The sequence below is a fragment of the Synchiropus splendidus genome, chromosome 3, assembly GCF_027744825.2.
Source record: "Synchiropus splendidus isolate RoL2022-P1 chromosome 3, RoL_Sspl_1.0, whole genome shotgun sequence".
In the NCBI taxonomy this organism is placed as follows: Eukaryota; Metazoa; Chordata; class Actinopteri; order Syngnathiformes; family Callionymidae; genus Synchiropus; species Synchiropus splendidus.
Window position 1 is genome coordinate 31,193,562 of NC_071336.1, and position 24,230 is coordinate 31,217,791.

Genomic DNA, 24,230 nt, shown 5'->3' on the forward strand with positions numbered 1-24,230 from the left:
GCTACACAAACACACCTCCCTTTGCTTCAGCCGGCTAATCCAGACGGAACAAAACCCGGCTTTCTGCCGCTCTGCGCTCACAAAGGACGACTGTTCCTTATGTTCCTAAGGGTCATGTTTTACAGCACCCCAGCGAAGACAGCTCACTGAAGAAGGTTTGAGTCACCAACGCTGCAATCAGAACGTCCGAACACACGGCGGCACTTGGGAATACTGCGACTCGGTGATCTCAACACGAACCACCTGAGGCTCAGCTGTCAAAACGACTAGCATTCCAACGCTACGGCCGATCCAATCCAGAGGAAGCAGTGCGTCATGGCAACGGTTTCCAAGGAGACAGGGAGGAAAATACAACAGGGATGGGCGTCGGGCGAGCTGGGAAGAGGCGATGGGATTCAGGAACGTGCAGCAGAAACACTGACCGCTGGAGGACCTGAAGTCCAGAATGAATCTGGAACCACCCACTCTTCAAACCGAGCACAGAGGTCGGCTAATTGAGAGTCTTCACAAGACTACACTCTGGGCAGCGACCCCAGGCCCTTGCTGCATAACACAGCAGCCTTAAGGCCCAACAGGAAGCACCCACGTTACTCAACTGCTTTTCATGTCCCACAATGCACTTCACTTCCTGAGCGAACACTACACACCCTCTGTGCATTTAAGTCATCTCAGTGGCAGGTTCACCGTGTTACACCAGTTATACGACAATGAGCAGTCGTACACCCCCATGAAAAAGCTATAAGCCAATACAAGTCGTGTTCAAATATTATTTTGTGATTTAATATAGCTGGGGGGTTAAGGTTAAAATCAAGGTCAAAGTATGTGGGACGGTTATGAGAATGGAAGACCAGACCCTGACACTCTGTGGCGTCTGAAGTAGGATGATCATGTGACTCACTAATACAGGCAGGGTTGCTATTTACAAGCAGTGCAATTCACACCTCTGTGACGAGGGATATATATATATATTACTGGGTTTGCTTGATCAAGGTGACACAACGACCAAGCGACCACCAAACAGGAGGACTATGATTTGGTTTCACACAACAGAGCCTTAGGTCTCACGTGTGCCAGTGCCGACTTGATTAGCAAGTGGCTAACGGCTCTGTTGTGCTAGCGTAGCGTAGCAGTAAAAGCCAATAATAACAACACCCTCAGCTCTGCACTCACCAGGAACAGCGACCACTTCGCTTGTTTTCCTGCACACAAGATACGTGACATCCAGTATTCTAGAGGAACGGAATTCTGGCGACCACAACTGCTGTATACCTTCTCCATGACGACATCTGATGAACTTTCCATATGAGCATACGTCACTGGCGAATCGGTTCTTCACTAAAAAGCAGCTACTGAAACACCTTAATGCTGCACTGTCAAGAGTATTTGTGTCCAATGCACCCGCACTTTACTTGAAATTGAAATGAACTTCAATTGGTGTGAACGTACAGTTAGACCCAAGAGACCCCAAAGGATGAGACTCTTCTGTTCTATAAGAATCACTCAGACTTGGGACTTGAGGTTGTACACGTCGAAACACGCTCAACAAAAGACCTGGTTTGCACCATTTGACCTGGATACGCTCACAGCACCACCAGACATGTGCAGGAACAACAGCAAAACTGCAGCACTGCGCCGTCACTGAGTTACTCTCATCTAAGAGCTTCACAGTGGAAACTGCGATCAGAAACCAGCTGCAGACTTGAACAAGCAGAAAGAGTAAACGGATGCAGATGAGTTGGTGCAAGTCAGAATCGTCTTCTTAATAGAAGGGAAACGATTGACCCACTAGACAAGCTCAGAATGGAATCGCTGCTTTCTTGTTTGCATCAGCAGGTACTGAGACGCCACTGCTGGTAAAAGGGGCCCCAAAAGCAGGCTGAAGGGCCCTGTGGCCCTGAAAGTGGACCTGGATAGAATCTCATTAGGGGGCGGGATCAGTATCAGGGCTGAGCCCAGCATATTTTAAAGGATCAGCACGGGCTAAAATAAAGCTGATTAAAATGTGATCCAGTTATTCGCATGTTGGGGCGTTTTTGCCGACCTCGGCACGCCACCGGGGAGTTTGGCTCCTGCACATCTACATAACTGCGCATTCAAATTAGGAAAATGAGGCAAACCGCCACCCACGGTGCCGTTGCTTTCAATCAACTATTGTGGAGGACTGGTCCATGGTGGGGTCACTGGTCTACAGTCTTTCCTTACCCACACACACACGTGAGGAGCCGAGTACTGCGGACAGACCAGACATGCATTCGAACAACATCCGCCTACGTCCCACTGAGAGTCTTACCAGTAGTGGAGGAGTGGGAGCTTCAGTCAGGAGCAGGGCGGCCCGGCCTGGGAGGTGGCCCCGGGTCACTGTCCTCCAGCAGAGGTCAGCCTCTGAAACACAAGACCCATCATTCTAAGGGTGAGAATCAGAGAATGCAGTACAGTATCATGTGCATGAAAAGGAGTTTGTTACGTTAACTGACTTTCAGTTCCATTACAGTCCAGCAGTGGAATGACACGCTCCCTCAGTCAACTTAAACAACTCCAGTGCACAAAAAGAAAACATTAAACATGTCACAAATGCAGCAGGAAATGAAAAGTGTCCATGTATTAAATGTCGATACAGAAAACTTAAAATATTCACACAATATCATACAATCAAGTCTTGCAATATTTCAGCAGAAATATCAATACAATATGGTGCAATAAAGTATCGTGATATTTGAGAGCAGTTTATTTAGGGTTAGGGCTTGTCAGAATAGTCAAGGCACTTCATTCAAACAAAACCCAAACTTTGAAATGTTAGTTAAGGAAACATGTTCTGAAAAAAACAACAACTTAAAATTCATAATTTAAAATGGTTGATATGGTATTACTGGTATCTGCACTCTGTATCGGCAAGTACTTAAAGGTCAGGACTCTGACCCTCAAGTGTCCAGAGGAACCCTGAAGGGTCCCTCACGACTGCCCGACAACACTTGAATGACTTCATCATGGAGCAGCTCTTTTCCACTCCACCTCATCTTGAGAAAGTTTTTCAAACAAATGCAGACGCACAGAAACGCGCCACTTCCTATTGTGTAACGCTTCCTCCGGTTCAGGACGCATGTCGAGCAGGAAGCACGTTTCGCTCCGTTCACCAGTTCCTTAAATGGTCAAGACGGTCGAGCAGAAGTTCACCTGGGCCACAGGTCAGCCCAGGTCACACGCTTCAGCAGTCAATGAGAGTCAATTCACAGGTTCAGTGAAACTGGTGGGAGATATTATTCCACATAATGGCTTCAGAAATGTGAATATCAAAGGCAAAACTGAAACAAAATATACATCTTTTCAGTTTGGTTTGCGACGTTTCACAAGCACATGGTCTTTACATGAATGTGTTTCGCTGGCGGAATCACGAGTCAAAGACATCAGAGGCACAAGAGCAGCATCGGACCTACAGCTGGAAGCCAGAGGCTCTCTGAATGAGCATTCAAATATTTGGGTCACAGAGTGCCTGCAGTGCGCCGACCAGAAATCTCTAACATTCCCACCAGGCAGGGCCGTATCTTACACGCGCCTCACCATTCAGGTCATATTTTCAATTTCAACTGTTTTTTTCCTTTCACTTTCTGGCTTCCGTAGCGACAGATTTCACCACACAGAATAAGCACCACTATCCTGAATCATCACATGCAACAGTGTGCATCAAGAGAACAGCAAGATATTCATGTCTTTAACCAAGAAAACACTTTTTTTCATGCGTTTACATCGACCACTGTAAAGTCAGTGACACAGATGGAACTATGCGGCTCCCTCAGATGACTGAAGGAGCAACCACTGGACGAAAACATAAGCATTTTTAGCCAGAAATAGTTCAAGCTAAAAGTCAAAACAATCAAGATTTCAGTTAATGAATATCCAACTTAATTAAATAAAATAGAAAATATATTATTTAAACACTAAATAAAGGGGGTCTGAAAACAGTAGCATATTCATCTTCCGGAGCCAAAAAACAGGAGTTACCAGGATGTAACTCCAGTTCTATGAGTGATCGCCCTCCTGAGCCCGAATTCCAAAAAGGGTTGATGCGCAGTAGCAGAGGGCTTCAATAGGGGGGCACCCCTTCCCCCAGTTGGGTGGGGTTAAAGATCCTATAGGGCAAAGGCCACGCCTTATAAGGGATAAACCAATCGTGAAGTCCATTCGAGGGCGGAGCATGTATGAAATAGAACCAGGTGAGAAGAAGGAGTTGGACCGGGTTTGACCAAGAAGGATGAAAGCACCATCATGGGTGGGAGAATTCAGAGCTCTCTTGATTTGAAGGGGGGAAAAAAAAATCATGAAAAGAACCAATTGTTCAAAGCACATTGATCGCATGAGCTCTAAAGTGATTATCCTTCATTTTGGAAACTAAAATAATGCGATTTGAGAGTTTACAGAAACACAGAAGAATGTCATTTATAAAATCCTAAAAACCAAAACCACACTGGAGATTGGGCTTCAAGCGCTTGAGAAGTGAACTGTGACCGACACCGAGCGGTTTGGATCAAACAAAGTCGCGATTGTGTTAAGAGGTTTGGTGCGGAGGCAGCGAGGCAACGCTCTCCCGCTGAATGTCCATCTGTGGAGCTAATGTTGGAGAGTCAGGAGGTGGAAGATGGAATGAGAATGTTGAAGACGGAGATCCCGGTAGTGCGAGGTCAATTGTGCTACTAGTACCTAACATTTCCCACCGGCACAAGTGTTTTCTAGATGACTTTATGATGTCATCAGGCTTGTTTAAATGCTGAAATCGCAACACGATGACCATGTGAAACTACGAGATCTCTGCACCCTTCTTGAGGTGCCACCTCCAAATAGGCCGATATTTCATCATGGCTCGTGGATGGTGGAGATATATCACACAGAAAAATGGAGCATTTACATGCTAATGTTGCGTATCTGCGATATCGGCGATCAGGATCGCTGGATTCCTAGTTTAAATGATGGTTTTAACACAACAGTTTTACTTTTTCGGGCACTGTGACACCAGGTGTGTCAGTTTCTCAGCAGCACTCTTCATTTCAAACAGCTCATAGAAGCCTCCCCACATGTCAGGAGGTGGAAATCTCACACAGAAGGAAGGACAGAAGCAGCAGCTCTCACTCACACGTGCGCCAACACCACAAAGAAAACCCAAATTTGTTTTTATTTCCACTCAGAGAAGCCTCAGGAGAAGTGAAAGCAAACCGACAGTGGACCTCAGAATGGAGAGTGCGTCTGCAGCTGAGAAGGTCACACGATCACTCTCGACTCATTACGCTCCAGGCTTTAGGCGTTTGAGCAGCGCTCGATGGAGGTGTTGAAACCAAGGCTTGACTCAGACGGAGTCAAATATCAGAACCGCACACACACTTCTTATCAGACACGAGTGAATGCCATCCTCAGCCGCTGAGAAAACGCTTGAACTTCTGATGCGTCGGGCTAAAAACGGGCGGTCGGTGGCATCTTATATCCCAGAGAGACGAAGCTGGAAGGGCTCAGCTTTTCCAACTTCAGCACGTCATCATGTCAGCAACAACCCGCTTAAGGACAGGAGCAGACTTGCTTTGATTTGGGAAAGAATGAAAGCTGGCCTCCGGCAGTCTGACGACAGTTTCTGACTTAAGTCATTTTCAAAAACTTACTGGGCTCAGTACAAACATGGAAGTGAACGGTGACAGACGGTGATTCAAGTGAACTACTACGAGTAAACATTACACTAAAACTGAGGGAGTATACTAGAAGTTTGCTTCTGACATACTCCATTTGAAATACTTAAAAGTAGCACACTGAAGTACACTTATATTCAAGCATACTTGATTAAGTTAACTTTGAGTATACAGTGCAAAGGACCTGGGCACTGGGAATGGGTGACTGCGGGCAGGAAACAGACATTTATTGTTATTGTTATTGTTCGATACTACTTTTGCTCTCATTTGACAGTGGTTGATTAGTACTTTCACTGAATGACAATGAACAAATCATTGTTGGTCACGGTGCGTGTGACCATCTGCCATCAAACCATAGCTGGCATGTTTGGACTCTTTCGTCATAAGTTGCTGATGTAGTAGGCCAATAAGCACATTGCCAACTATACACAACTAGAATGTGGTCTGGAGTACACTTGTATACTTATACTTACTGAAGTATACTTAATAAAACTCAACAGTTTTTGCTAAGGGAGACTTCCCTCTCTCCAGTTCTCCTGCTCAGCAGAAAGACGAGACCTTTCAGACCTTTCTCTTCTGGGTCTGCCCCGGGTCCTCCACCCATCTGGTCACTCCTGGAACACCTCACACATGAGGACATTCTGGTGCAGTTCACTGATGAGTTTCGATGAATTTCAACAGCAAACTACTACACCTCATACGAACACAAAAATGGCGGCTCTGATTCAAACAACCAAGAAACAAGTTTATCAGTAGTAAAACGTCATCGGCCGGAGTAATTTTTCAGTAGTAAAATGTCACCAACCGATTTGCAAAAAGGGAGTCGTGGTATGTGGAGTACTGAGTGCAAACTTCCTCAACAGCAGCACGTAAGCAGCCACAAGCAGACACAATGACCACCAGCAAAACAGTGGCTTCAAAATAAGGAAGTAACTTGGAGAACTGAGTTCACTCTCACAGTGAAATATCTGCCGCAGAAATCAGGAAGTACAGGTTGCTTTAATGTTTTCTGATGCAGGTGAAAGTCATTTAACGTTGGAAAACGTTGAAAAGATATTAGGAGCTACGTAGAGACATATTCAGAGGGAGCTGATCCCTTCGAAAAATGCAGAGAATACATGACCTTTTCCTAAACTATCTTCATGAGAAGATTGTATCTTTATTTTATTTTTATTGTGTATTGTACATTTTCCCTCCTGTGGCCAATGACAGAGTTGGAATTGTTTTTTCTTGTTATTCAGCTTTAAAAATCAGAGCATATTTTTGAGACCAATTGTCTTGTGGGGAGCTATTTAAGTGGTAGGATCAGGATATGTAATACACCTCATTGATACTATCAAGACCTGTAAACCTCACGGATGAAAGCAGACAAAACAAAACAATCTGTATTACCTGTGAAACTGTGCAAAGACCGTTGTTTAGTAACATGAAATATTGTCGGTTCAGAAGGAATAAAAATGCTAGTTCTCTTCATCTGTGGGGCCGGAATGTGCTACTCGAGTTCCGCGAGAACAAACTTTAGTCATTAGGATTTAGAGATAAGAACATGGGAAGAGACATTTCAATAACATTTCAAGAGACATTCTTTTGGCTTTAGCCTTATTGGTACAGGGAATTTCACCTTGAAAAACTAATTTCGGGCCAAAAATAATGGTAAACTTAAAAATTTATGTAAATTGTAAAGGCCACCGCCTGATGCATGGCATCCCACCGCTGACGCACGAATCACGCCGTTGCTCTCTGCAACACCGTCCAGAGCCACAGTGAAAGAAGCGCTTTAGATGAGCAACATAACAGGTAACACAGCGATTGTGTTGAAGATTCTCAAACACCTTTTACCTGCACTTGATGTTCAGAATTAGATGCACTTCTCAGCGGTCTCCCGGAATATGCCGAGTCATGATAATGGAGCCATCAAACAGCATTAAGCACGCAGACGGATCGATCGCTCTGATGAGACGCCGGCACCTGACCGGCATCTGAGGACAACACATCCTTCCCATCAGATGGTCCGTAAAAGAAGCAAGTAGGTGCCACTGAAGATGAGCGTCAGCGCTCCGGCGAACACGCCATTAGTCAGCACATGTTTTTATAACACCTCGGCCTCAGAGTCCAAACCTGACGGGAAGCAAAGCCTGTTTCTCTGACGTGATGGACCTTCAGTGTGACTTCACTGAGGGGTCCACGCTATATACGGAATAACATTGGCCCACTGTAGTTACGCAGTAACATTTTTCTTTCAGAAGGACGTGACAATCAGAGCACTAGCATTAGCAAAGTAGCATCAATGATCTGAACATGCAGCATCCTCCTGTACAGTTGTGGTTTCGTGGCTAACAGTGGATGACTGGTCAACATTTTTGTTCTAGAACTGAAGCTCAAGCTGAACTGTGAACCAGGAATTTCTACATTAGGAGCCAGATGTTTCAATAAGAACGCCTCGTAAAGGTCAAATTTCCCAGAAGGAAAGTTGGAGTATCGCGTATCGTTATTTTTTTGGTCTCTCTTTTAGTCACCACCACCAATTCAGCAGTAAATCTATAAATATAAATACATATTCTTTTCATAGGCCATTTTTGTGTGTTTTTCTTGTTCCACAAAATACATTGAAGGAATATTGAATATATATTTTTAACGTTTGGTCCACAGTTTTATATTCAAATTAAATGCGTATAAAATGAAATACTTCAATAGGTTTCATGGCATATGTACGCTTCTTAATATCCTTACTTACAATCTTTTTAGGTTGATTTTGTCCTTGTTACCCAAGTATACATTTTGGATATTTTTCCGTCATGTTTTGTAGTCATCCCTGTCTTTTTTCTGATGATGGCCCCTCACAACAGTTACAGTTTCTAATGTGGCCCTTTAGGAACCTCTGCTGTACATGCATTTAGGAAATCGTCGGAAACACGATCAGTGGCCTCTTGTGGAGGGAGCAACAGCAGACATTAGCAACTAGCATCACCATTGCTAATCTCATCCTTCTGGCTTTTACCGACTAAATTCATCTTGATAAAAAGTAGTTCAGACTGTTAGCGGGAACCGAAGCAGCCGCAGCCGGACAGGGCGCCGCCATCTTGGAAAGACGTGAGCGTGTAAGAGACGTGGTGAATGTCTTTCTTGTAAAGCTGTGTCATGTACGTGTCGCGGAATTCATGAGCGAAGCCGTGACCAAACGAATCAGACAAGGAGTCGCGACTGGCCCCGAGTCCAGACTGTGGTCACGCCTGGTCCGTGTCACACAACCATGGCTGTACCGCCCCAGAAAATCCGACAACAATCCCACGGGAGCTGGACACATCGCCATCGTCCCCCCTGAAAACTAGAGCCCTCCAACGTTAAGAATGAGCTCAGGATGACGCAGTAAATTCCGCTGATGTGGCTGGTTGACACAGCTGGTGTGTCAAACAGTGAGCGGACGACTCACAGGACAGAAGAGCCGGGGACCGCCACGCCGTGGGCCCAGTGTGTTGTCAAAGCAACAGGCGGCACAGTCGGACACTTCGTCAGAGATTAAACACCTCTGGCTGACGCGCCTGCTATTATTAGCCGCCAGGAGCTGAAGCGGAGGCGAATAGTGTCAGATATTTTTCAGACACTCGAGCCGCCCGGCCGGGAAAGGTCAAAAGGGGTCGCAGGAGATCGTCATCTATAATTCAGGTTCATGTCAAGCACCTTCTGCGTTAACGTGACGTTACGCAATACTCATGAGGAACTGTCCAGAACGAAAACTGAAAAATTAAATTAGACAACTGCACTTGTGTGAATCTGGTTAGTGGCAGTGAGTGACTTCAACTTGGGCGTCAGCCAGTCCAGAGAGGGAAGAGTCAAGTGTGTTTCTTATGAGAATGAAAAAGACCCAATGAGGACGACAGTGACGCCGCCATCTGGATCCTCCAGAATTCACTGCAGGATTTACCCCAAACCTTTGTCTCAGGGGTATTTTTTTCTCTCTCAACTTTATTTAGCAACTATGACTATAATCTTTATTATTATTATTGTTGTTAGCACAGAAAAACCTCCCACTAGACTCACTGTCATTGTTTTAACAGTTCAATCACTGTACGTTCTCATGTTAAAATAATTTTTAATCTATTTGAATATTATAGTTATTTCTCATACTTTATCTTAGAGCGTTAAGACTGTATAATACATGGCTGCTTTGAGTATTTTAATGCATACTTTACTATCCGGCGACAATCCAAACTCCCCCATTGTGGAACACATGAAGGATTATCTTGTCTTACCTTACTATTACTTATACAAGGGTAGATAAATAGGCTGCTTTATTCCAGAAGATTTGGACGGAATGTTTTACATTTTCTCTGGAAGCGGCAGTAGAACTTTTCAGCCGACGTTCCTGCCATCGTGTTTTCACTGAAATGTTGTGTTGTGATGAAGCTAGTGTCCCGAAATCATGGCGCTGAAAGGCAAAAATCTGACGGAGAATCTGAGGGTGAAAGGAGGTTTGGACTGCACAGAGAGCTCCAATACACAAACATTACAACAACTGAAATATCAACCACACGACGCCACCACCGCGTTTCCTGCATCCTTCTGCACCCAGTCTTCAGCAAGCCCACCTAACATAAGGTCTTGACATCCTGCTACGCTCCTATTATCACGCAGACAAATCCCAAAAAGGGAAGTTCCCGCCTCGACACTAGTCTCTGCAACTTACTGAGGCAGATTCACGCGGTGAGACTCTCAGCGTGGCGCGAGCGGCACACTCACGTTTCAGAAGCTTTTATCCCCCGGATCACCTGCGAGAGCAAAGCGAGCACAAAGGTTGCATCACTGACAAGTCGCCCGACAGACGCTGAAATGACAATGCTGCTGTTTCACTTCCACTTTCAGATTCTCTGCTGAGACAAAGGAAAAGGAGGAAATAACAGACTTCCGTGCTGCGCAGGGGTTGTGCAAAAGCACTGATGCACACTATGACTTTAGGTGGGGTCAGAAAACACTTTACAAGTTTGTGATGTTGACGTGGATCTGTCGCGAAAAGCACTGGAAAACTATCTTATCTTATGAGGGTCGTGGGGCCACAGGAGAAGAAACCTGGACCTCCCTCCTATTTCCTCCTGCAGGGCAACCAGACGACAGGAGTTCAAACATGCAGCGTGTCTGAGAAGATAGTGTCCGCAGTCTTGCTCCATGAGCAACCATCAACAGCTCCTAGACTCCAGTAACCTGAGCCTCAGCTTTTAAAAACGTGTGCCAGTTTCCAGCGTGCGAGTCAAGTGTACAACCCTAACGTTTCCAGGCGGTTGACTCTAGGAGACGAGGAACACCAAGAGAAGAAGAGCCACAGATGGGAGGGGAGGAGAAGCGTGTGAAATCAAGGCTGAACTTTTCCGAGTTCATTCTCCACCACACCCCGACACACTCATCTCCACTGCCGAGCCAACGTTCACCGACTCATGTGACCTCCTCCATTTGACATGTTTTGGTCACATGCGACAGCAACCAACTGTCGTCCAGTTCAAAACATCTTCAACAACAAACAGCATTTCCTCAAATATTGGAGCAGACAGGGCTGGATACATGAACCTGCCGGATGTGACACAACTTCAGAGAGAAGACAACAAGACGGACTCCCTTCATAAAACCACACGTGAACATGCTGTCAATAGGTGTTGCCACATTGTGACTGGAAAACACAAACATCAGATGAAGACAACAGAAATGAAGAACAAGGTTGACTCATATGTTTTTTTTAGTAGTAGTAGAAGCAAAATAAACGCATTTTCCCATCATTAAAACACTATTTAATGATTCATAGTGAACGCTGTTACGAGGACCTTCCTAAGTGGCAAAGGAGGAGCTATTACAAACCACTATAACAGAATGTGCTGGTGACAAATCGGTCGGAGGCTCGTTGTCATCGCCGAATAGGAAAATGAACGTCTCCGCCTATGGGGCGTCACGACACCTGATGACGCAATAGTGGTTCTATTTCAGGGACTGTCACCCAATAAAACCGTTTTGTGTTTTATTCAAGGCAGGGTTGTCATAATTTAATATTCTAAAAAAAAAGAGGAAGCTGTTCTGACCGGCTGCCACTGCGGTTCCGTGAACGCACCTCGGTGGATTACATGCTGTGTCTCCTGCAAACGAGCAGTTTTAATCCAAGACATACGGTTCGTTTAGCGCAGCGTGGTTAGATTATGAGGTGCAACTGTACAGATGAAGCCAAATCCATCTGATAATCTGCAGTTTAGTCATATATGGGTCGAACATGTGGCGTTCAGGAGCCGCGCAGAAAAACGGGAAAGGCAAATCTAACGGAGCAAATCGCCGACACCTTAAGCGAGAAACGGGAAGTTACACTTCACTAAAGGTTTGATGGGTGACTGCCTATGATTTGAGAGATGATCTCCGGGATATTTGTTTCTCTAGATGAATCGTATTTGCGAGCAGCGCCGGCGACGCTGCGGACAACAAACAATGAATGGCAACTGCCGGGTTCTACACACGAGACGACAGGGAAACGGTGGGGAGAGGGTTGAAGTCAAGATAGAGTCGCTTTTACCTGGACGCTAGAGGAGAAACACGGACGGTACCACGCTGGGAAGCGGCGGCGAGGAGCGAGGCGACCGGAGCCGACGTGCTGTGGCCGTTTCCGGGCTGCAGCGTCATTGCAGCCATCAGCGAGAGCTGCTTGATTGTGACGCCCTGCCACGGCGGACGGGCGGTGTTTATCCCTGCAAGCTGAACCACGCAGCACCGCCCGGGGTCTCAACACGCAGGCGCATGTTCCCATCTAGAGGAAGATTCAAGAGTCAAGATTCAAAATGGAAAAAAGTCAAATAAACATTATCAAATATGATTTAAAAAATTGTTCACGTTTAAAAGATCGATGGCTCGATTATGTTTTATTCATTTCTAGGACCGTTATTTTCTTCTGCGTTTGCTCGCTTATTTTCGTACTTTTTATCTTAAATACATTTCATTGTGAGGTTAAGTCACCACATAATTAGATCGCATTTGCGTGTATAAATTTGATTTGTCACTAAACAATTTCACTTTTTCCATTTAAACGCTAACAATTACTGACTTGTGGCGCTAAAAGTGTAGTTTTTTTGTGTTAAATTAGCTATATATTTCCGCTGTCTCAATTTTCATATTTTATTTTAATATTTTCATTTATATCGACCACAATAATAATAATAATAATAATAATACACATACACATACACAATCAAGGTCTCGACTGTGTGACAAAAAATAATTTACAAAAAAATCGAAACAAATAGAAAAAAAATGTACAAAATAAAAAAAAATAAGAACAAAACAGTCATTTGCTCTCTTAAAGTCTAAAGTTCGTCTTGTATATAAACATACACATTTGAACTGCATTTGTTGCACATTGTTTTTCTGAGATCTTTTGTATTGTTGCACTTTATAATATTATTTCTTTTTAATTCATTGTGATATGTTGTGTACAGAGCATGTTACAAACACAATTTCCCGTGGGATTAATAAGGTTTTTCTGATACTGATATATAGGTGCATATAATAGGCATCAAGTTGCAAAGGGGGCGGTAATTAATCTTGATTAATCAGCGCAGGTGTCGTTCATTTACCGCCTGGTCCATAAAAGCCGCGAGCGCGACTCGCTCGCCAAAGAACCGACAGAAAAAAAAAAAAGGAAAAATCCGCGCAGCTCAGACGTGTCTGCAACTGGAACATGGCAAAGGAGAAGACTCACGTGAACGTGGTGGTCATCGGCCACGTGGACAGCGGGAAGTCCACCACCACCGGTCACCTGGTCTACAAGTGCGGAGGCATCGACCAGCGGAAGCTGGAGAAGTTCGAGAAGGCCGCGGTGCAGGTGAGAGCACGTGGCCGGCCGGCGCCTCCCCCAGCGGGAGACCGAGCGGGACCGGAGTTTTTGTGTGTGTGTGTGTGTGAGCGCAGATGGGCAAGAGCTCCTTCAAGTTCGCCTGGGTGCTGGACAAGCTGAAGGCGGAGCGCGAGCGCGGCATCACCATCGACATCTCGCTGCTGAAGTTCAACACGCAGCGCTTCAGCATGACGGTGATCGACGCGCCCGGGCACCGAGACTTCATCAAGAACATGATCACCGGAACCTCGCAGGTGAGGCGTCGCACGGCGTCTCGTGCGGAGTCTGTTGGCGTCAAATGCCGACGCCGTGCTGGTTCCTGATGAGCACGTGGCCTTCAGCTGCGTCAGTAATAGTCCAGCCTGTACTTTTTTTTAACCTCATTCTAAAAGGAAATTAAACTCATAAATGGGCATGTTTCATAGTTAGTTTTTTATTTTTCCCACCCCACACCAGGCTGACGTGGCTCTGCTGGTGGTCTCAGCGGCTAAAGGGGAGTTTGAGGCGGGCGTGTCCCGGAGCGGTCAGACCCGCGAGCACGCCCTGCTGGCCTACACGCTGGGCGTCAAGCAGATGATCGTGTGCGTGAACAAGATGGACCAGACGGAGCCGCCGTACAGCCAGAAGCGCTTCGACGAGGTGGCGCGAGGCGTCCAGGGCTTCCTCAAGAAGATCGGCTACGATCCCGCCACCATTCCCTTCGTCCCCATCTCGGGCTGGACCGGAGAGAACATGATCACCGCCACTCAGCGGGTGAGTTGCCTCGCTCATCCTTCTCCAGGGGGGCGCTAAACTGAGCTCCTGTCCAGATGCCCTGGTTCCAAGGATGGAAGGTCCGACGCAGGGAAGGAAACCGAAGCGGGAAGACTTTACTTGAGGTTCTGGATTCCATTCAGCCGCCGGTCAGAACCATCAACAAGCCTCTGAGGCTCCCCCTGCAGGACGTCTACAAGATCGGAGGTCAGACCGGATTCAGAGTTTCTTCTCGCTTCTTCTCAACCGTGTTCCTGTGGCAGGAGTTGGGACGGTTCCAGTGGGGAAGATCGAGACCGGCGTCCTCAAACCCGGCATGACCCTGATGTTCTCGCCGGCCAAGCTGACCGCAGAAGTCAAGTCCATCGAGATGCACCACCAGGGTCTGGAGACGGCGCTGCCCGGACACAACGTGGGCTTCAACATCAAGAACGTCTCGGTGAAGAACCTGCGGCGAGGAGACGTGGCGGGAAACGCCCAGCACGACCCTCCGTCCGACGTCCGGAGCTTCGATGCACAGGTTCAGAACGTCGCCCTCAAACGGCGCCCCCTGCATGCCGTCTCACGAGCGCTCCTCCTCAGATCATCGTCCTGAACCATCCTGGCAGAATCAAGGCCGGCTACTCTCCGGTCCTGGACTGCCACACAGCCCACGTGACCTGCCGCTTTGCCGAGCTGAAGGAGAAGCTGGACCGCCGCACCGGGAAGAAGATGGAGGACCGCCCCCAGCTGCTTATGTCGGGAGACGCCGCCACCGTCACGCTGGTCCCCATCAAGCCTATGTGTGTGGAGAGCTTCTTCACCTTCCCACCTCTAGGTAAGGCTCACGTTCACCCCTCACCCCTGGTGACCCGACTCACCTGTCGCCCCCTCCACCAGGTCGCTTCGCTGCCAGAGACCTGAAGCAGACGGTCGCCGTCGGGGTCATAAAGTCTGTGGAGAAGGACCTGGGATCCAAGCACGCCAAGGTCCAAACGTGTAAATAGATTGTGTACCAGTCTTCTGGTACTTGTGCTTTATGTTGACGTTTTTATATTTTTAAAGCCAGTTTTTGTGTTGACGCACAAAGTATTTATGTTGAACTTGAGAAGGAGGGTCCCTGTGTTGGATCCTAAAGAAGCTGCAGAGATGGACGCTTTATTTCGGTTAAATGTAAGACGAACATTTGAGGAAAATAAAGACTCTGGATGACAAACTTGTGTGTTCACTGCTCAGAACTAGAGCACAACCTCTGGTGCCCTTTGAGTGTCTCTAGCATCGGCTATATGCTTCAATAGAAGTGTCGATCACTTCTCCAAGATTGGCTTTGTCTGAAGTCAATGTGTTTTTAAAGCCCATCCTGAAGTTAGACTTGCAGGAGGAGAAGGGTTAAGTGTCAGGAGGGAAACTCTGTAAAAGGCTGCTTGTTATTCATATACTGGTGTCAAAGCTCCCCAAATGTTTAGAATTTCTTAAATGAAGTCGAGAAGATGGAGGGACGGGAGGTCATGAAGAGTATTTGGGGTCAGTTTTGAGGAGTGCAGGCAGGGTGGTGATGGCAGAGGTCACTGCCATGATGGATGCTTAGACTCTGGAGTCAGAGATGAAGGAAGGACAAGATCATAAATGAGGGACATGATAAGTTTGGAAGCAAAGTTTGGGTGGACAGTGTTGGACCAAAGATGTTGGTGATGGAGAGGAACCAGTGAGGTTCAAGATGCAGGAGGACATGAAGATGTGACTCGAGGATGAAGAAGGTGGTGAACAAACATGGACAGTCGCGACCTGAAGCTTGAACCCTTTGGAGGTAGTTCATCAAACACAGTGATGGAGAGCAGTCGGACTGAAGTACAGCACTTTAATGATACAATGGGTTGGTGGGTTTGTTCCGTAACAGGAGAAGGACTGTGATCAAACATCAGCTCTTCATGGTCCAAAAGGCAGAACCTTGATCCAGTAACATGGAATGAAAATACATGAATCCAACTCAAAAAAACAAAAACAAGTTCAAGCTTATGAGGTTTACAAGACTCGGGTGAACAGGTTCGCAAAGAAATCTCAAGAAAATCAAGTTATTGCTCAGATGTCCTCTCTGGATCCCCGTCCTGGTCAGGAGTAGTGGCTTTAGCGACGGGACGATCAATTTTTTTTTTCTCTTTTTAAGTGGCTCTTCAAACCCTGAGGTGAGCAGGTCTCCACTCCAGTGGTGGTCAGGCCATGCACGGAGGAGACACAGTGGAGAGGAGGGACAGAGAGATGAGTGACCGACGGTGATGTTCCACCACAGTAGCAGCAGGTTCTACACTGTAAAACACTACACACTCACACACACGCGCTCGCGCACGCACGCACGTAGCAAGCAGGAGTACACTGAATGTTCGGGGGTGGGGAGGGAGGGGGGTCTCTTCAGTCAACTCATGTTGGGGGTGCAGGACACAAATTTCACATTCCGCTTTCTTATTCTGGGAGTATAAGCCGATACCTGGGGGGGAGAAATGAAGAGAGATAAAACGGCCCGACAGCTCGATGGTACATGTTTTTGTACAATAAACATGTATGTACACACACACGCACGCACACACACACACACAGAAATATATATATTTACACAGATATATACACCACATCAGGTAAGTGCTCGGGCTGGAGCTGGGCCGGGCGCAGCCGTGCTAGTAGGACTAAGATAATACTGCTAGAGGGAGAAGACACACGTTCTTTGTACAGCCAGCCGTTCCTTGCTTTTTTTTTTGTTTCTCTTTTCCTTCGCGACACATGTCATGTGACAAGGAGGTGTTTCCGCAGCTATTTACAGCAGCCCCCCCTGTGGAGAGGAAGGGTAGTGCAAGTCTTTGTGTCAGTCACTCAGGATGTGCACGAAGGACATGGGGAACACGCCTTTTCTGTCGGGCTCCCCTTCGATGTGGCCGATCTGTGAGGAGAGGTTGGCATCAGAGGAAGTTTGCGTTTGGCTCCTGAGTGTGATCCATGTGGGGAGGCGGCTCTACTCACCCACCACTCCTGGTCCTCCTCCCCGGTCACGATGATCACCTCTCCCTCCACGAACGTCAGCTCGTCGTCATTGTCGGCCTGACAGTCGTAGATGGTCTTCACCCGCCGAGCTTTGCTCTTCCCCTGCGCACACACACACAGGACACTTGCTCACCTGCTGAGCGGGCAGATTCTCCCACAGAGGAAAACTCCCAACTATTTGTTGAATCCTGAATCTGAAATGTTTCAAAACATCCGGAGTGGAAACTTTCATAAATGCAGTGCTCTCTATCTCGGAGAATATTTCACGGACACAGCACAGTCTCCAGAGATTCACCTGCGACGTCTGACATTGAATTAAATGTTTTTCACTTGTCCTTTTGACAGAATAATTGCTGCATTCAGCAAGGTTTTTTTTATTTTGGCCTCCTTGAAGAGGTTTATAAAAACGTGTCTGAGTTAAAACGAAGTTCATGTTTTCATATTAAATAATTAAACTGAACTGAGTGGACAAAGTTGGACAAAACCTTAAAAGTAAAGAATGTACATTATTTACTGGATATAGCAAAAAAATACCGTAAGCAAAAGTTGAACTATTGTGAAAATAAACCCCAATATCAAAGGAAATATATATGATATTATATTACTAATAAACTATTTGTATCATTGATGACTGCAACAACAAATGCAAATCGAGGAATTTCAAAACTTCAAAAAAAACAACAAAAAAAAACAGAACTTCAAAGAAAAATGACATAAAACAGAGGGAAACCAGGGAAAATAAGAAACAAAAAAAGATTAAATTCAATAAACTATTGTATAGATATGTGTACGTGTGAAAACAATGTAAATAAAAAGCATTGAGATCATATTATGATCTCATCGTAGAAACAGAATGAAATTAAAAACAGGTGAAGTATAAAAGGAATGTTAAAAAGGCTAAATTGAATTTAAAAAATTTAAAATAATCCAAATAAAATGCATGATGCATGGAAATAAGATGGTAGTTTTATTTTACTGAACCCAAGCAGGAAATAACTTTTCATTACATTTACTTTTATCATTTTCTTGCAACTGTGTTTTTAACCCCTCAGTAAAACGAGATGAAAAGTAACAGTCTCAAAACTGTCTTATACAGACAGTTTTGAAGGGAAAGACAGGAGCCATTACCGCATTGATCTTCCTGGGCAGCGGCACCGGCGTCTCTGCTGATCCCGCCGGCGTCCCGTTGGTGTCCTCCGCCAGCTGCTGGGGCGGCGTGGCTATGGTGGGCTGCTGGTTCGGGGACGGGGAGTCTTGCGGCTGAGGCTGAGGCTGCGGCTGCGGCTGCTGCGTGGGCGGAGGCGGCGGCTGGGTCTGCGGCCTGGTCACCTCACTGGGAGTCCGAGGAGCAGACTCGGACGGTCCGGGCTTGGGCGGGATGTCGGTGAGGTGCGGCTTGGGTGGGAGGTCTTTGAGCTGCGGCTTGGGCGGGAGGTCTCCCAGCTGAGGCTTGGGCGGCAGGTCGGACAGCTGCGGCTTGGGCGGGAGTTCCCCCGGCTTGGGCGGCAGTTCGGATGGCTGCGGTTTGGGAGGAAGCTCTCCCAGCTGTGGCTTGTCAGGCAGAGGGGACTTCTGAGGGGTGTCGGTGCCCGGGGGCGACTTCTGGAAGACCTCTGGAGGAAGGCTTGGCTTGTCCATCGACGGGTGGTGGATGGTGTCGATCTTCCGCAGCGCCACTGGTGACACACACGCACATGCACATTAGGAATCAGCAAACACACTGGGCCAGACAAGCACTCACCTTTCTGAGGTAGTTTGGGCAGAACCCTGGGACCAAGTGTCGACTTCGTGTTGCTTGAAGTAGCGCTGCAAGTAGAGCCAGAGATCAGTTTCATGGATGAGCAACAGGAAGGTTCCAACAGGTGGGGCAGCTTCACCTCACACGTCACACTTTTCACTTATGATCCACTTCTTTCCACTGTCTTTTACACAATAATTCTCTTCTAATCATTCACTTTCATTACCATTGAACATTTTTGCACGAATCTGACCCTGATAAAGTCCCTATCATTCTAATTAATTTACATAAAAACTATAATTTACATGACTTATTTTTCTCCCGAATTAATGTTTCCCCAAAATAAAATATATATTTCTTGCTATTCCCTTTATATCTAGCTTCATTATGCTAAAACAAAAAGTGCAATAATTAAATTATTTCCATTACATTGTTCAGAGAAATCTGAATTTACTAATGTATTAATATTAGTCTAATTTATAGTTTTTATTGCTATTTATTATTATTATTAGTCTAATTTATTGTTCGGATTTCAATATAACAGAGTAAAATTTAATTGAAATTTGAAGTATGAAAGTTTAACTTTATAAATAAATGCACTTCAATAAATGTAAATGTAATTAAAAAAAAACAGTTAAATTGAGTTTAACAATTAAATTACTGAAATTAAATAAATAAATCCAAATGTGCACTTTTGTCTCTCAGTCAAATACACGTCTCCATTTTATTGGTCATAAGTGGTCACTGAAATCATAAAACAGTAAACAAAACATTACTCATTGTATCAGTAATTATGTTAAAAAAAACGGTCTGTAAAGGGAAAATATTTCAGTGAGATTGTGACATGAATGTGGTTTATTTTTGCCAGAAGAGAGCAGAGGCTGTGTTCGGAGGTGGCTGAAGCAGGTGAAGGTCAGAGAGACTTTACTACCTTTGCTGATGAGGAATTCCTTCAAACTTGTTTGACACCGGAGACATCTTTGTGACAGGCGGAGGGGTGGAGTCACTTCCTAAAGTTTCAACAGCCACACATTATTCAACATCACCAGCGCCGCAGGAGAACAGCAGGACGTCAACATGGAGGCGAACAAACATGCTGTGATGGTTTAAAGAAAACAATGGGGGAAGCCTCGTCTGGCTGAGCTGTCCACGAGCTGCACGCGGCCGCGGTCGGTCCGGCGGCACAGAGTGAGCGCCACAGAGGACAAACAGTCATAGACATTGATAAGATCGCAAAAACGTCGACGAGGGTTTCAAACCCCAAAATCACGACTGACAAACTGAGACGTGGAAGCACCACACTGCTGCAGACGACAGAGGAGACTTGGAAGTTTGGCCCCCAAAATGCTTTGGCAGGGATCTATACGGTCGAGGAGGACAGAACTGGAACCATGGGGGGATTTTCAGCCATGTAACGGTGGTCACATGACCAGTGTGCTGCTGCTGTCTGAGTGTCATGGGTCCTCGGGAGCTTCCTCGCTGACATCAGAGAGTCTCAAACACATGTGGGCAGATGCGCATGACGCACCACATGACGGCTCAGAGTCGTAAAAAAACGCTCTTTAAATCTTCGGCGAAAGAGTGAAGAATTGAGACTTAAAATCAGAATCATTTCTGCCAATGAAACATACCTCTTTTAAACTCAACCATACTCACTACTAAACTTAACCTGAGTTAACTCCGGATTAATCGCAAAATAAAGTCTTGCATTGTTAAAATCTACCATTGAATTGCATTTAAAATGGATAGAAAAGTGAGATTAAAAACTGTAATCTACTGACATGCCTAATTTAATCCTTTATATCACTGCGCGCACACTTGGATGCCTTTTACTCTTTAGTTCCTTGTATTTTTTGTCTTTATTTTTATCTTTATATTTTTCTGTTGTCTCCAAACTGCACTTTGTCCCATTTAATCTCATATAATCTAATTTTATACTTCTATATTGATGTAACATTGCTGCACTACTCATTTTCTATGCATTAATTCCACAGAATATATTACAAACACATGTCTTTATTATTCAAAAATATCACAAATTATTATTATTATATATTTTATGACTACTGTATATTTCTGTTTCACTTTCATTACTTTAAAACTGCATGACTCAAGAGTTAAAAATCAAATATTTGGGGCAGAATTTGACGCTACATATTTTGCCCTCATATCGTTTAAATGAATTATGACAATCATTTTTATATATAAATTTTTAAATGTCATAGGTAAAAATCCCCAAAAGAAGTAACTTTATTTCCCCAATATTGTTGTATAATTTTCTCTGAGCAGTGGCTTCAAATTACTTTTGTTATATTTTTGTTTCTTAATTCTTTTCATCATAGTACCACATGCTAAACGTTCTTTTTTTGCGGCGCACATTGTTTAAAATATTGCTGAGGGGCGCGGCGCTACGGATTGGTTGTACCGCAGTCATGTGACCTCACTCTGCATCGAGTCAGCCGGTAACAAAGGAGTCAACAGTAGAAAAGTCTGAGAATCAGCGTGTGCTTTCGTCTCACCCCCAGTCAAGCCCCCTTTACTGTGACAGAGCGGGCTGGGTGGGTCAGACAGGGTGCGTTTGTGTCCAGGAGGGGGGGGTGGAGGCCTCTTCTTGGACAAGGTGGCGCTGCCTCCTGGGGTGTGTGTAGAGGAAGGGCCGGATGGGGGAGGAGCTGGAGGAGCGATACATAAAACAAATGAGGTGATGGTTCGTCTGGACCCCCACCCGCCCCGCCCCCCTCCCATATAGAACACAGAGAAGGTGAGGATGAAGATGATGAAGCGTGGAAAAGAGGAGGCCACGAAGAGCGTGTGGTCAGAGACCCGCAGTCCCAAGTGTTCTGGAGCGTCTTTGAGGACAAATGCTGCCCTGCTTCACGTGTGTTGTTGCAGAAGGTCCACAGATCCACAGATCTTTACTAAGGTCCCCGGAATCACAAACGTACCCTAAAACCCTGGAGCTCAAGCTCATGTGTCAGTCCTCAAAGGTCTTGAAAACATGCTTCAAGATTCAAGAGTCCATCACAACCACGTGGGCGGAACGAAAAGTTGTAGAGTAAACAAACTTGTCGAACACACTACTCCTCATGTCCTCATGTGTAGTACGTGATGCTCCACAGAGTGTCTTCATCTATAAATATATGTTTAAAATACACGACCCGCAAATGAGTTATCCACAGCATAATCTGACATGTACAGGCACAACACGAGCCATAAATGTGTTGCTGATCCTCAAACTGGTCTTTATGTTCTCATCTTTATATGATGCACAATAATAACTGCTTTCATAAACGACTCCTCATCGATGCTTGAAAAATGCCTCATAATTGTCCTTAAAACTGTGGGCTGTTCCCCAGACATATAACGTAACATCTAAAAATATTGAATATCTACAAACCAGCATTTCATGTCAACGTGATGCTCAACACAATAAATGGCCATCAGATTCACATCTATCATTACGTTTCAACTGATCCTTTCAGGAAACGCAAACATTTCTCAAATGTGTTTCTGCACCTTTAAATACTTCTCTATTGTCAAGTGTACCATGAACCACACCATCAATGCTTAAAAGTGTCGCTCACAGTCTGCAATACCTCACACGCAAATGAGTACCGTAGCTTCCGGACTATATAATAGATATATATGGACTTATCTCATGGTCTGAACCCTCATACAGCGACTAGGTTAATAAATAGATGGTTACAGGCTATGTAGCCTCATGCTGCAAAAATACTGAGCCTCATCACATCAAACCCATGACATCACAGGTGTTTTATTTTCGCCCGCATGTCCGCAGCTCCGCCTACAGAGCCGATCTCCTGGAGGACCGCAGATGAGAAGCAGCAACTGAGACCGGCTGTGGTGTCAGATCATCGGACATGCATTTTGAGCGCTTTAATGTCAATAAAAGATGTGAGGAGTTGATGGTTCCAGTTCAGAACATTGCCTAGTTTGTCTCATGAGTCAGTCTCCATACCGGACCCCATTTTCAAAACTGGTTTAGAAGTGATCATTTTGAAGCCTCGTGCACCACTGACCTTTCTACAGCGCAGACAGCACTAGTGCACCCGCGGCTTATAGACCACTGCGGCTTATGTAGGAGCGAGATCCGCTTTCCTTCTTAAATTTAGTGGGTGTGGCTAATATTCTGGTGCGCTCTATAGTCCGGAATTTACGGTAGTTCCATTCAGAAACATCCCTCAGGTATCCCAAAATACCAACACTCCAGCTTCTAGCTAGACTGAAAAACGTGAGAAATTGGATGCTGTTTTTTCAGCAGGACGCCTACAATTTCCGATCCCTAGTGCCCGTATAGTGCTCTAATCGGAGCACCACCTTACTGGTTTCCATCAAAAGGTTGTTTCTCCCCCGTGAATTTTGCTGAATTAGATCGGTTTGCGATCGCGGACACCAAAATCTCATGGTTAAAAATACTGCGGGAGCGCTGCTATTGACAACAATAAAATCCTGACGCGTCGCTCCATCCTTTGTCGTAACTATTTCCTCTGCTTCTCAAATGTTCTGGAGGCCGGGCTACATTCTCGCTGACAACGAAAAATGTAAAAGAAATATTTCTAAGTTTGCTCCGCCCCAGTCAGACAGTGGGACGCCATGTCTCAAATTCCTTGCTAAACCCTGTGTAGCTCCTTAAATGTGTAGCTCAATCCTCAGCTGTGTATTTAGTGCAGTCTTGCTTTAGGGGTCCACAGACTAGATCACAACAAGCAATGCATCGGTGGATCTTCTGCAACGACAGCGTCATGTCAGACCCTGCTCAGAGTCCAGTCGGGGTCAGTAGCTAATAGAGAGCTCAGCCAGAGAGAAGTCAGCTGTGGTGTGACTCTACAGCTCAAAGATGGCGGCAAAGATGGCCGCCATCTTAAACCTGAGCTGTAGAGGAGAAACAACTGAGGGATAAGAGTGGAGATGGAGGGGTGGGGGGGGCACCAGCCGAGTGGGAAAGGGGGAGAACGTAAAAGCAGGATATTCACTGATGTATGGTCGAGTGCCAGCCAGAGTGGCGTAGTGCGAATGAGAGCCAAGGAATGCCAAGTGTGGAGCTGAAAAGAATAAGAGAAACAAAAAAGAGAAAGAAAAGAGAGCGAGATGAGGAGGAGTGTGGGAGAGACGCTGCAGTCATGTCCGTCTTCAAACCGGCAGCTCCCACACAGGAGAAAAGAACATGATGAGATCTTGTCAGCAGCAAAACGGG

At 45.7% G+C, this 24,230-nt stretch overlaps 3 protein-coding genes across 9 annotated transcripts in view; 1 reads left to right on the top strand and 2 right to left on the bottom strand.

Annotated features, from left to right (window-relative positions):
- fam49bb (family with sequence similarity 49 member Bb) overlaps window positions 1-12,327 on the bottom strand; it is a 37,470-nt gene extending 25,143 nt beyond the window's left edge. The window contains exons 1-3 of one of the 4 annotated variants that reach the window (XM_053859287.1): window positions 12,202-12,247; window positions 10,348-10,429; window positions 2,291-2,382 (exon numbers count right to left, since the gene is read on the bottom strand). The gene's annotated coding sequence lies outside the window, so the exon portion shown is untranslated. Of the gene's footprint in view, window positions 1-2,290; window positions 2,383-2,474; window positions 3,268-10,347; window positions 10,430-12,201 lie in introns of those variants that run through there. The other 3 variants (XM_053859285.1, XM_053859288.1, XM_053859289.1) reach the window with 3 other exon arrangements.
- A 269-nt stretch (window positions 12,328-12,596) lies between these two features.
- Window positions 12,597-15,567, top strand: eef1a1l3 (eukaryotic translation elongation factor 1 alpha 1, like 3). Its single transcript, XM_053860216.1, has 7 exons — window positions 12,597-13,503; window positions 13,590-13,769; window positions 13,972-14,268; window positions 14,325-14,475; window positions 14,532-14,788; window positions 14,851-15,085; window positions 15,148-15,567. Exons 1-7 carry the CDS (start codon window positions 13,360-13,362, stop codon window positions 15,252-15,254), a joined length of 1,371 nt encoding a protein of 456 aa, XP_053716191.1. The 5' UTR covers window positions 12,597-13,359; the 3' UTR covers window positions 15,255-15,567.
- Window positions 15,568-16,091: 524 nt separating this feature from the next.
- The window catches only part of asap1b (ArfGAP with SH3 domain, ankyrin repeat and PH domain 1b), a 62,776-nt gene continuing 54,637 nt past the window's right edge, over window positions 16,092-24,230 (bottom strand). For 2 of the 4 annotated variants that reach the window (XM_053860213.1, XM_053860212.1), the window contains 6 exons: window positions 21,535-21,687; window positions 19,947-20,025; window positions 19,019-19,083; window positions 18,406-18,953; window positions 17,257-17,379; window positions 16,092-17,176 (listed from right to left, as the gene is read on the bottom strand). In XM_053860213.1, the coding sequence (XP_053716188.1) occupies window positions 17,102-17,176; window positions 17,257-17,379; window positions 18,406-18,953; window positions 19,019-19,083; window positions 19,947-20,025; window positions 21,535-21,687 (1,043 nt within the window). In that variant the 3' untranslated portion in view covers window positions 16,092-17,101. The remainder of the gene's footprint in view (window positions 17,177-17,256; window positions 17,380-18,405; window positions 18,954-19,018; window positions 19,084-19,946; window positions 20,026-21,534; window positions 21,688-24,230) is intronic. The other 2 variants (XM_053860214.1, XM_053860215.1) reach the window with 1 other exon arrangement.